Source organism: Stigmatopora argus, chromosome 22 (assembly GCF_051989625.1).
Source record: "Stigmatopora argus isolate UIUO_Sarg chromosome 22, RoL_Sarg_1.0, whole genome shotgun sequence".
Lineage (NCBI taxonomy): Eukaryota > Metazoa > Chordata > Actinopteri > Syngnathiformes > Syngnathidae > Stigmatopora > Stigmatopora argus.
Genome location: NC_135408.1, coordinates 30,079 through 43,562, shown reverse-complemented (window position 1 = coordinate 43,562; position 13,484 = coordinate 30,079). Strand labels below are relative to the sequence as shown.

Genomic DNA, 13,484 nt, shown 5'->3' with positions numbered 1-13,484 from the left:
AGCAGTGTCCTGCACACTCCAAAGGAACGTAGACTCCTCAGTAGGTAGAGGCGGCTCTGGCCCCTTTTGTACAGGGCATCTATGTTTGTGGACCAATCTAGTTTGTTGTTGAGGTGAACACCTCTGTTTGCTGTGCTATGCATGTAACGCACATTTTTCTTTATCATCTAACCCAGGGGTCTCAAACTTGCGGCCCGCGGGCCAACTGCGGCCCTCGGGACGATAATTTGCGGCGCCCGTCTTAATATGAAAGATTAATGTTCGTGCGGCCCGCAAAATTGATATGAATGACACTTGTGTTCGGAGCAATGTTCCCTCTAAGCTGCGCGCGTGCGCAATTGCGTACTACTCTCGTCTTCTCTGCGCAGTAGCAATCATATGGCGCGCAGTAAAAAAAAAAAAATCGATTTTTTTTTTTTTCAATTTTTTTTTTTTATTTTTTATTTTTTATTACCCCTTTCCCCATGATGGCGCCGTTTAAGTGGCAGCCAGTGGCAGTAGCTCTGTCCACTCATGTTTTTCGTGTTTTACAGCATGTTTTACATGAAAAATTAGAGGGAACATTGACATGCACCTGCTTGTGGCAGGTGTGATACTGGTGTGCCCATAGCGAGCAATGATGATGTCGTGACCGGATGATTCGCCTAAAGACGTTTCGCCGACGGACGTTTGACAGACGGACAGGTCGTACTAGTATTTGTTAGTTTAATGATTAAATACAAATACTAGTATTTGTATTTATCAGTGCTTTTCTTGTGGAAATCCTGATGCGGCCCAGTCTCACCCAGACTCGGCCTCTAGCGGCCCCCAGGTAAATTGAGTTCGAGACCCCTGATCTAACCCATTTTTCAAAAGAGAATTTTTTATAGCGTAACAACTGTCTTCTAATCCTTTTTCATCTAACCCAGGTTTTCATTCCAACTCAACAAGAGGATACCGTTTGCAAGTCTAATCAGTTAATTAAAGTCAGGTGCTACTTATTTTAGAAGACACCTGATTGGTTAAAATGTCGGCACTGGATCGGTTGGAACAAAGACCAGACCCACTGCGGCCCTCGGCGGAATCGGTTTGACACGTGATCTAACCCATTTTTCAAAAGAAATTTTTCATAGCGCAAAAACTGTCTTCTAAATTTATATATAAATTTGAGTTTGCAAGATCAGCGGCCTCTTAACACCAAATAAAATTGATAAATAAAATTTAAAAAATAAAATAAAACTAATGCACTGCGCTCCCCCTCCACCTTTACATCCACCGGAAATGGCTCACAGGAAGACCCAGCTCGGACGTCGAACAAGGAAAGCTGCCGCCATTCGAGCCAAGTAGAAGGCCCGGCAACGCCGGGCTCTTATGCTTGTATTCCTTTAAGTGTAATGTTTAATAAATACACTTCTTGATAGATGTACATGTGTACTTGTATTTTTGTGTAGGCGTGAAAACATGTAGTAAGGTATCGGTTTGGAAATTACTTTTTTGATCAAAGTAAATTTTTGGTTGGAAACAACTTTTTTGATTGAAGAAATGTTTTGTGTTTGGGTCATATTTTGGGTATGACATTTTTGTTTTTATAATTCAATTAAAAAAAAGTTCCCTCAAACAAAAACACAACATTTAAAATTAAAAAAAGACACTTCAAATGAAAAAAAACATCTTTCAATCATTTTTGAGACTTAAAGCGCATTTGAACACTTAATTTTTAATTGAAGGTTTTATTAGATTGTTTTATGTTTGCGTCATTTTATGGGTAGGACATTTGTGTCATTATTTTTTATTTTTTAAAGTTGCTTCAATCAAAAAACAAAGAGAAATATCAAATGCAAATATATTATTATTTCCCCCCCCCAAAATTTGGGTTGTGCCTTGGTGAAGTCCAAGCTATCAGATTCAGTTAGGAAACCCCCTGAGCCCTGAGGTAATAATGGGATTTGGTCAGCCTAATGATATTTTCAATTCTTGTACAGTGGTACCTCGTCATACGACCGCTCGTCACGCAATATTCTCGTCTTACGACGGAAATTTCGATCGAATAATTCGCCCGTCATGCGATCAAAATTTCGTGATGCGACCAAGCCTTTTTTGCATATCTTTCGTGTATAACAATATCTACGAGCACTGAATGATTAATTCAGACGAGTTCCGACCAGGAAACGCACAACGCGCATGCGCGGGCAAAAAGAGGGCTTTCTGGGTAATGAAGTATACTCGTGCACACAACGCCGATAGCCAATGGCACTCTTTCTCAGAATGAAACTTCATTACCCACAATCAATGTGGGTAAGATGAGCTGTTGCATTTCCTGTTATTTTTATTATCTAATACGAGGAGTATTATATTACTTCTCGTTCGCTGCTCCTAAGAACATCAGCGGCACTGGCTCGCAATTCCTCTTTGTAATATTTCTGGTCGCAACTCTCTCTCATAGGCGCCGTTCAAAGCGGTTGCAACCAGAGCCATTACGACGAGGGAGTCGCGAGCCGGTCTTTATGAGCAGCGGAGCGATCGCTAAAATGTACTACAAGACTATTTCTCGTTGGCAAGTGGTCGTGGGTTATCCTATTGTGAGGACATTTGTGTGAATCATTTTCGGAATATTTTGAAGGGAATACGTAGTACAACAGCAAACAGCCCATCGATAGCGAACGTGAGGGTGGAGGCGTGGCAAACCGCCAACCCGGAAAACGACGGTAACAAAAGATTACAACAAAATTAGAATTCAGTTTTGTGTAAAGTTACATTAAACATATGTTTGAGTGTCTGGATATATTAATCCAAGTTAATTTAAATTTGTTTGTTCCGTTTACGAGTGTGTTGTCGTGGAAAAAAAACGAACCCCACCCCCCCAAACGTCTGTCTCCCGTCGGCGAAATCTGCCCAATTTTAGTTAGATTAAACACATTTTATTACTATTAAACCACTAGTCATGTGTTATTTTGTTAATAGATGGCGAATTAGAAGAAATAAAACATTTTTTCCAATCCAATATCCTGTTATTGGTGTTTTTTCAGTGGGTTGGAACGAATTAATTTGTTTCCCATTCATTTCAATGGGAAACGTCCACTCGAGTTACGAGAATCTCGTCATACGATCTCAGTCCCGGAACGGATTAAGATCGTATGTCGAGGTACCACTGTACATAGAATTAAGGACTAAGAATTTTACCTTGCTTGTGCTGTCAATATCTTTCCTTCTAAATACCCCATAATTCAAGGCCACGGCTGTGTTGTCATTGATGAGCTGAAGGACATTAAGACCTGCCATCTGTGCAGCCTGGAGAACTGCCCTCCGCTCTGCCTGATTAAAAAAGGCTGGAACAGTGATAACTGCGTCTTTGATTGGCTGTTCTGTAGGTCGTGGAAAAAGAAGGAAATGACATTCATAATAACACTGACATTATTAATTTTCTACTAAGTAAAACTCACCTGCAAAATCTTGCGCCAGTCCACGGGAATAGTTGAGCATCATCCCGAGAAGCTCTTCTGGAGTATACTCCATTTTCCTGAAATTGGAAATGTTGGATTGGATTGGAATTGGATTGGAACTTTATTTCATCCCGTATTCGGGAAATTTCCCTGGTTGCAGTAGCAAGCACAGACCAAGCCACGCGACTGGGTGGGGTCGAGTCACAAAGGTCGCAAAACTTCAAAGCAAAAAGCACAAAGTAAAAGGCAAAGTATATGGGAAGCATTAAGAAATATTAAAATGCAATTAAAAAAGATAGAAAAGCAGCAAAAACAAAACGAGCAAGATCGGACGGAGCTACAGCTACCGGCTGCCACTTGAGCGGCGCCATCTTGGTTGTAGTAGAAAAAACGGATACAGACACAAGAAAAAGACGTTGTGGAGTTAGATAAAACTGGAACCACACGCAGGAAGTCTTCCACACGGTGGGGAACTTCTGCAGACTGAGACCGAAGTTGAAAATAGGCAGAATCACTCTTCTAAGCTTATCCGCACAGTCCATCAGTAGTCTGGAGCTGAAGAATAAACAGCAACACAGTACAACACCTCAGATACTCCATTTCCGGCCTGGAAAGCGCCGGCAGCTATTCCATCTTATCCGGGAGGAAATTTGTTTTTTGTTTTTTTTCCCAAGATGGCGCCGTCACGCGGCAGCCGGTGGCAGTAGCTCTGTCCGCTCTTATTTGTTTTTTGTGTTTTACAGCCTTTCTATCTTTTTTATGACATTTTAATATTTCTTAATACATTCCTTTTTACCTTACATTGTAATTTATACTTTTTACTTTAATGTTTTAACAACTTTCTTTGTTCTGTTAGCCTGGCTTCTTTCTGCTACTTGTTTTTGGAACCATTAAGCCATGCCTACGCTGTTATACACATGGGACTAGCTGTGACTAATACGCAGCAGAAGGAGCAACACCTCAATGCCGCTGGAAATCCGAAGCTGGACAAAAGTGCCAGGAGAAGAAGCGACGCTTCAGACCAACCATTCCATTATGGGATAAGATGGAAGAGCTGTCGGCGCTTACCAGACCGGAAATGGAGTTGAGGGGTTCTACTCTGCTACTGTTGATTCTTCAGCTCCAGAATACTGAGGGACTGTGCGGATAAGCTTGGAAGAGTGACTATGCATATTTTCAACCTCGGTCACAGTCTGCAGAAGTTCCCCATCTTGTGGAAGACTTTCTGTGTGTGGTTCCAGTTTTATCCAACTCTACAACGTCTTTTTCTTGAGTCTGTATCCGTTTTTGCTACTGCAACCAAGATGGCGCCTCTCAAGTGGCAGCCGGTAGCGGTAGCTCTGTCCACTCTTGCTCGTTTTGTGTTTTTGTTGCTTTTCTGTCTTAATGACTTGATTTAATGATTCTTAATGACCCCATATACTTTGTACCTTTTCTTTGTTGTTCTGCGGCCTTTGTGATTCGGCCCCACCCGTCGCGTGGCTTGGTTTCTTTGTGCTGGTCTGCAATTTCTTGTCTGTTCTTCCTGCTGCGGCCAGGAAGTTTATTGTTGTATTTATATCTTGCTGCTGTGACAATGAAATTTGCAGAATATGGGATGAATAAAGTTATCCAATCCAATCTCACTTTCCCCATAATAATAGATAGAATGATTGGTCTGAAGCGTTGCTTCTTCTCCCGGCAGTTGTGTACAGCTCCGGTTTTTCATAGGTGTGGCTCTTTCTGCTGCCTGTTGTTCACAGCTGATCCCATGTGTATGACAGCGGAGGCATGCCTCAATGGTTCCAAAAAGGAACTAGCAGACAGAAACCAAGCTAATAGAACAAAGAAAGTTGTAAAAACAATTAAGTAAAAAGTATAAAGTACAAAGTTAAGTAAAAAAGAATGTATTAAGAAATATTAAAATGTAATAAAAAAGATAGAAAGGCTGTAAAACACGAAAAAACAAATAAGAGCGGACAGACCTACTGCCACCGGCTGCCACCTGACGGCGCCATCTTGAAAAAATATATATAATACGTATTATATAATATTCTATCCATTATCACAATAAGATTTTTTTATAGTATTCAAATTATTCATTCATCCATTTTCTGAAGCGTTTTTTCCTCACAATGGTCACGGGTGGTGCTGGAGCTTATCCCAGCTGACTTCGGGCCAGAGGCGGTGGACAATCTGAATCGAATATTTAAATGATTTCATTTCAAAATTGGTATAGACAATCTTTATCATTCCTCAGAAGACAGAACACTGTGATCCGCACGCACACATTGCCTTTAGCCTCCTGTTCATTTACTCACATGTAAGCCGCCCGCGCGTATCAGCCGCACCCTTAAAATTGTTGAATTTTACAATTTCTGGCGTATAAGCCGCGCCCCGACTCCCAATTTTCACCTCCATATTCATGATTTTAATAGGGAGTACAAATGTTACTTTTAAGGTATATTCTTAAGAAAAATCCTCACACGTGGTATTTCTGAGATACTGTATGAATCAAAAGCACATTATTAGGGTCAATACCATAATGAAGTTAATATGCCTGTATTTGTAAATGCAAAATATCAAATTATTCAATTTGAAAAAAAAAGTCTATTTTGATGAGAAACCGATGCTTTCTAATTCAGAAATTAAAATTTTCTTACCAGGAGTGTAAGATGTTGTTGCAGCCATACTGCTTCTAATGTCAAAATATCGTAATTCTTTCGATGGTTAATATTACTACAACAAGAAATAAAACGAAAAAAAAATCAGTGGATTTTTTTCTTCATTTCAAAATAAAGGCTACTCACGTCTGGCCAGTAAGAGCACGTTTAACTGGGTTTAGACGGCAGCACCCTAGGTAAGATGGCCGTGCCCCGATCTAGGTAAGATGGCCGTGCCCCGATCTAAGTAAGCTGGCAGTGCCCCGAGCGAGCAGTCACGGGAACGCGCCTTTTTTCTCGTTTAATGCAAGATACAGAGCTGCCGAAAATCGTCTTTCAGAATGGGTAAAGAGAATTTTCAGATTTGGGGAGATTTTTTCCTAGTGGCGTTTAAGAGAACAAGTTAATTTTAAAGTCGTTTTTTGGATAATTTTATCACGTATTTTAAAAAAACCTGCAAACAACACATTCATGATTATTGAGAACTACATTACATAAAATTTGTGTGAATGCAATCATGTCAAAATATTTGTGGCAATCAAGTGTGCTTGGTTCCATTGACATCCTGAAGTGTCCTGATCTTCCTCACAGTGGGGAATCAAAAGTATGCACAGTGCAATATTTGTTATGTTAGCATATTTTGGGTTTCCAGAGCTGTCTTTTATTTCTCCGACTAGTCCCCATTGCACATCTGCTCTCTCCTGCACTGTAATGTCTCCTAGCTCCTCAACTTGCAGGCAGCTGAATTCTTCTTCCAAGGAATCAACCTCATAATCAGGCTTCATGCATGGGAATGTGTTAATGAAGTACTTACACTTGTGAAGGAACTTTTTTTGAAGATGCTGAGATAAAGCTACCTCAGCATGTTTGAGCAATTTGTCCTTCATCTGAAATGTTTCTTTTACATATTTCACTGCACCTTCACACACGTGCAGATGGCAGTCACTTTTTTTCAGGCATTTCTTGCTCTTTCATGTACTGACGAAGGTTCTCACCAATACAAAGTCCTTCATCATTTTTCTCAAATGGAATGCTAATCTTCCAATAATCCACTTTCACTTCCAACAAGTCTTTGTCACACAAGCAAACGTTTTCATGAACTTCACCATCATTTTCAGGTAGAAGTCTTTCATCATTCTTCTGAGCTCGTGGATTAGGGGTGCTTCCGACTGTAGTGTCATGTTTAAGGTTGTGAATAAGTCCAGTATATAGCTCAGAAAAAGCATGTAGCAGAGAGCAGACTGGCTACAGAGAAACTTGTATGCTTTGGCTGGTCTGCTGTTGTGATGTAGAGATTTATTTTCCTTCTCAAAAAAATGCCTTTAAAGACTTCATTAATACAAGGACACGGTCAATACATTGCTTCATTGAAAGCCACCTCGTGGGAACGTATTTCAGGACCTTCAAGTTTGCGTACCCCACACAACTCCACTTCAATCTTTAACTCCGTCTGACTTTTTGCACTATTCTTAAGGTGGTAACATATCCACAAGCACATCATCGAAGTAAACTGGTAGGACATTTGTTGCATTTTTGGCAGCTAGGCAACAAATAGCAAATACAGCCCGCAAAGAAGATGCTGTCGTTCTCTTCCTTGATATGGCCAAACATCCTAGCTTTCCCACCTGACATTACTGGAGAATTATCACTGCCTAGTTCAACACAATTTCCCAACTGAGATCATATTTCAGCAACACGGCACGTGTTAAAAATGTTACAGCCACTTGCAAACACTTATGTAACCACTGGAACAGATAAGTGATTTTGAGATGTTCTGGTTTCCACTGAAATGTCGCAACACTACGGGAAAAAAACTTATCCGAGTTGTCATTACTGCCGTCCGTACGGAGTGTGAACAATCCTCTTGCATTAGCAGCAATACGAATTGAAACACAGACGCTCCCCTACTTACGAACATACGACTTCCGAACAACGGTACATACGAACATGTCTACAAATTGCGTTTATGTCGAAAAATGTTCGCAAGTTCGATTTTGTTGCGTAAGTGCGTGACGTATCGCCAGTGCGCAAAGAACCTTTTTCATTTTTATCATGAAATATCTTGTGCAGCCACTATTCAATATGGTTGGTGAAAAGCGAAATGCTTCTAGTGAGGGAGTTGCAAGGAAGAGGTAAGCCATTTCATTTGAAACAAGTGGCAATAATAACGAAGCTTGATGCGCGTGAGAGTGGTGAGCGTTGCACGGTCATACAACTTGAATCGTTCGACCGTCAGTACCATTTATAAACAGAAAGATTGAGCAGCAGGACCCAAATAATGAACGTTGCACAAAGTTTGCAAATCAATTGAATGATGCCATACAGTGCTACCGCATCATTTATGATGAAAAAAAGAAGAAAACTGTGCAATCGTCGTTAGATCGCTTCTTTCGGCCAGTTTCTAATACATAAATCTCTCTCTCTCTCTCTCTCTCTCTATACAGTACTGTACATATTCTCTCCATTTTATTAAATGTTTTTTTCAGTACAAACCAGTGTGTTACTTATACAAGTCTTAAACATACAAATGCACTCATATAAACCTTCAATATACTTATATAGGCCTTAAACATAAATTAAAATACAAAATATAGCACTGAATCAACTTACAAACAAATTCAACTTATGAACAATCGCTCGGAACCTAACTCGTTCGTAAGTAGGGGAGCGTCTGTATTCTCCGATTTTTGCAATATTAAGGCTTTGGTCTTTGTGAGGATGGACGCATAGTCTTTCACAATTTTTGAATCCGGAAAGATGGCTTTGAATAGTGGACCACAATGATCAGTAACACTCAGCGGCACGTTATGCTCCACAAAAAAAATCTGCCATTTTCATCTCTGTTACACTTACATTGTGTTGGTGAGTATCCACAGTAGCAGAGTTTACTCCAAAGGAGGTTAAAGATGGATTGCTGGGATTTCATCGATCCAGCCTTCGCTTTATGATTTTTCCCAGACACGTGTTTTGTACAGTCACTGAGGTCACCATGATTAACGTGAAAGTTCAAGTTACAATACTTGCTGTTCGCAAAGACTTCTCCATCGGTTGATGGCGCCAAACATGGATATTTAATACTGTATTCAGTCTTCAACTTTTGCATGCTGCAGTTTGACGTAATTTTTTCGATGGCAAAATATCAGTATTACAGTTCTCTTGTCTTCGCTTGGAAGCCATGGCTACGGTACGTCTATGCTGCTTCAAAAATCTATCGAAACTACATCCACGTGACCTAAACGGATGTGACCTAAAGGATGTCAAATCCGTTTAGGTCACGTGAATGTAGTTTCGATTTGTGCCATTCTCAATTGGCGAATTTTAACTGTAAACGTTATTAAAAGCAAACGTAATGTTTCGACACAATGATCGCGTCAGACATTGCTTGATTTTTTTTTTTTTTCCATAGTTTTCATAGAAAATGCGGATTTCATAATTTGCTATGAACTGGCGTGGTAAACTACGGACCATTCGTAGTATTTGGTAGCTCTGAAGATATGTACATTTTTCTTACATTCATTTATAAATGTCAAAATAAATTTTGTTTTGCGTTTAATCTGTTAATCTTTTCTCTATTTTGAAATAAGTGATCGGCCGCATTGGGGGATTCGGGGATCCAAGATGGCGGGGCGCACTGACGCAGCGGCTCTATCCTCTCCAGTTCGGTGTCGTTCGTTATCCTACAGTCGCCAGGATTTAATCACTATCGGAAGGAGATGCAATATAACCGATTTCACTACAAACTACCAACAGACCTACGATATCCCCGATGACATCTCGAGACCTCCGGGATCTCCGTGGATAGCCAGCCCACTCAAAGCACGTCGAAGGCGGCGAAGAGACAGGAAGCAGAAACGCGGATGCTGGGCGGGCCTTGCTGCTAAGCTGAAACAACAACCACACCGAGCACCGCTTCCTAGTATCTTTTTGACCAACGCCCGATCCATCACCCACAAAATGGATGAGTTGGAACTTCGAATTGCTACCAACAGCTTTGTTAGGAACTGTAACATTAGTCTCATCACAGAAACGTGGCTACACCCGCATATCCCCGACGCTGCGGTATCGCTAGCTAGCCATATGCTTTTTCGGAACGAGCGTTCAAAAGAATTAACAGGCAAAAGCAAAGGAGGAGGACTGTGCATGTTTATACATAATGATTGGTGTTGTGACAGTAGGATCATTGACACTCACTGTTCCCCGGATTTAGCGCTATTGGCAATACGGTGTAGGCCCTATTTTTTACCGAGAGAGCTAACAGTCATCATAGTAACGGCGATCTATATACCTCCAAATGCTAACGTTAACACGGCACTTAACCTCCTGCTAACGGCTGTAAACAAACAACAGCTTGACCACCCCGATGGAGTTTCTATTGTCGCTGGTGATTTCAACAAAGCGTGTTTAAAGACTGTTCTACCTAAGTTTATTCAATACATAAATTGTAATACTAGAGGAGACAAAACTCTTGACCATGTCTATTCTAACATCAAACATGCTTATAAAGCCACTTCTCTCCCTCACCTAGCTGGATCAGATCACCTCTGCCTATCTCTCACCCCCACTTACACTCCACTCCGGAGGCAAACAGCGCCACAAATAAGTATAATTAAAACTTGGCCCGAGGACGCACTTTCTCAGCTGCAGGACTGTTTTTCCCGCACCAACTGGGAACTTTTCGTACACGACAACCTCCAGGACTACACGGACTCTGTACTTTCTTACATAAAAAACTGCATTGACAACGTCACTATAAGTAAACGAATACGGGTTTTTCCTAACCAAAAACCCTGGATGACCAATGAGACACAGGCACTCATCAAATGCCGTAACACCGCCTTTAGATCAGGGGACAAGATAAAATATAGAGCTGCAATAGCTGACCTGAAAAGAGGCATTAAAAAGGCCAAGGCAGCATATACTAAGAAAATTGAGGAGCACTTCACAGAAAATAACCCAAAGAAGATGTGGCAAGGAATACGACATATTACCAACTACAATAACAACAATATGTCTGTTAACGCAGATGCCTCACTGGCGGAGGAATTGAACCGTTTCTTTGCCCGCTTTGAGACTGACAAATCAGACCCAGTCTCAACACCCCCACCACCACCCTGCAGCAATACACTGAAGTTCCGGGAACAGGAAATGAGACTGGTAATGCGGTCTGTGAACACCCGGAAGGCTGCTGGCCCAGACGGAGTACCTGGGAAGGTGCTCAAAGCCTGTGCTGACCAGCTGGCTGGAGTTTTCACAAAAATGTTCAATTGTTCCCTGCAACAATCCATCATTCCATCCTGTCTGAAATCTGCCACCATTATCCCTGTCCCCAAAAAGCCAACCATTGACAGCATGAATGATTATAGGCCTGTTGCACTCACACCTGTGATCATGAAGTGCTTTGAAAGGTTGGTAGCCCGCCATATCAGGAATACAATCTCTCCCTCAGTTGACCCTCACCAGTTTGCTTATAGAGCACACAGGTCCACTGAGGATGCTATTGCCATTGCTCTACATACAGCACTGAGCCACCTGGAACACCATGGGAACTATAGCTCAGCCTTCAACACCATAAAACCGGACATTCTGACTGACAAACTCTCCCACCTTGGACTATCCTCTTCAATCTGCTGCTAGATAAAAAACTTCTTGACCAACCGACCACAAACTGTTAGACTTGGTCCTCACCTCTCTTCCTCCATTACACTGAGTACTGGCTCCCCTCAAGGCTGTGTACCGAGTCCTCTTCTGTACTCCCTGTACACATACGACTGTACACCCACCCACCAGTCTAACGCCATCATCAAATTCGCTGACGACACCACTGTGGTCGGACTCATCTCAAGAGGGGATTAGTCGGCCTACAGAGATGGTCAACAAACTGTCTTCGTGGTGCTCGGTGAAAAATCTCACACTGAACACCACGGAAACTAAAGAAATAATACTGGACTTTCGCAAACACAGCACAGATCTGGCCCCACTCCTCATAAATGGAGTATGTGTAGACAGGGTCCAGTCCTTTAAATTGCTGAGGGTCCACGTCACGGATAAGCTCTCATGGTCTACAAACATCACGGCAGTAGTGAAGAAGGCTCAGACATGACTCCATTTCCTCAGGGTACTTAGGAGGAACAACTTGGACACCAAGCTTCTGATAACCTTCTATAGAACCACTGTAGAGAGCATCCTGGCGTACTGCATCACAGTGTGGTACGCAGACAAAAAGGCCATGCAGAAAGTGATTAACACTGCCCAGAGGATTGTCGGCTGCTCTCTGCCCTCACTGGAAGACATTGCCAGCCCTCGTTACCTCAGCAGAGCCAGGAACATCATAGGGGACCCATACCACCCTGGTCACAATCTGTTCCAGCTGCTGCCCTCTGGCAGACGCTATAGGTCCCACAAAGTACGGACAAATAGGCTTAAGGACAGTTTTTTTCCCCACATCCATCAGAACTCTAAATTTGCGGTAACACAACACACATACCCTTCTGAGGTAATATGAAAAGATGTTTGGGTGGTGATCTGCCTCCTACTAGCTGACTGAAGTTAAGTGAAAGACAGTGAGAGATAAGTGACCTGTATCCATAACAGCAGAATGCCAAATTCCAAGTCCGTAACTATCACTTATTTAGGTATTTTGCCGAGTAAACGCATCTTATGGAGCGGCACTACCAATTTCGTCATACGCAGTTTCTGGGTGTGATGACAAGTAGGCTTTTGTTGTTGATGATGACGACAGGGTCTATGTCCGATTATTATTATTGTCTTGCGTCATGACGTCACGGCGCCATTGTGTCATGACGTCATCGTGCCATGGCGTCATCAACTTGCAGTTTCGTGCATATTGTATTTTTATGCGCATATAAGCCGTACCCTCGATTCAGTCATCATTTTTTTGTCCGACAAAAGTGGCTTATATGCGAGTAAATACAGTATTTTTTATTGTCGCAACACTCACACAGGCTTTACATAAATGGTGAATTCATGATCGGTGTGAAAGAACAATGTAAAAATGTGGTTGGTATTCAGATACAGTGGTACCTCGTGATACAGCAGCTCGTCATACAACATGCTCGTGTTACGACGGAAATTTCGATCAAATAATTCGCCCGAGATACAATCAAAATTTCGTGATGCGACCAAGCCAGGTGGCCATGGCACTGTCTTTTTTGCATCTCTTTCGTGTATAAAATATATCTGCGAGCACTGGGCGGACTTTGCATTTCCCTACCCGTTTTTTCCCCCACGTTGGTCTACATTTACATACCAGGTAAACAATACTATGGATCGGCAGAGTTATGCAAATAAAGGCGACCGTTGACAATGGACATTAGACGTGAAATAATTGAAAAATATGAGAACCTTTTGTAGATAAATGAAAAACAATTAGCAGGAGATAGCGTGACCGAGTCAACCATATGTG

At 41.8% G+C, this 13,484-nt stretch overlaps 1 protein-coding gene across 2 annotated transcripts in view; it reads right to left on the bottom strand.

The window, feature by feature from the left end:
• The window catches only part of hyou1 (hypoxia up-regulated 1), a 99,093-nt gene that overhangs the window by 75,837 nt on the left and 9,772 nt on the right, over nt 1-13,484 (bottom strand). For both annotated transcript variants that reach the window (XM_077593249.1, XM_077593250.1), the window contains exons 7-8: nt 3,420-3,496; nt 3,160-3,341 (exon numbers count right to left, since the gene is read on the bottom strand). In XM_077593249.1, coding sequence (XP_077449375.1) covers nt 3,160-3,341; nt 3,420-3,496 — 259 coding nt within the window. The remainder of the gene's footprint in view (nt 1-3,159; nt 3,342-3,419; nt 3,497-13,484) is intronic.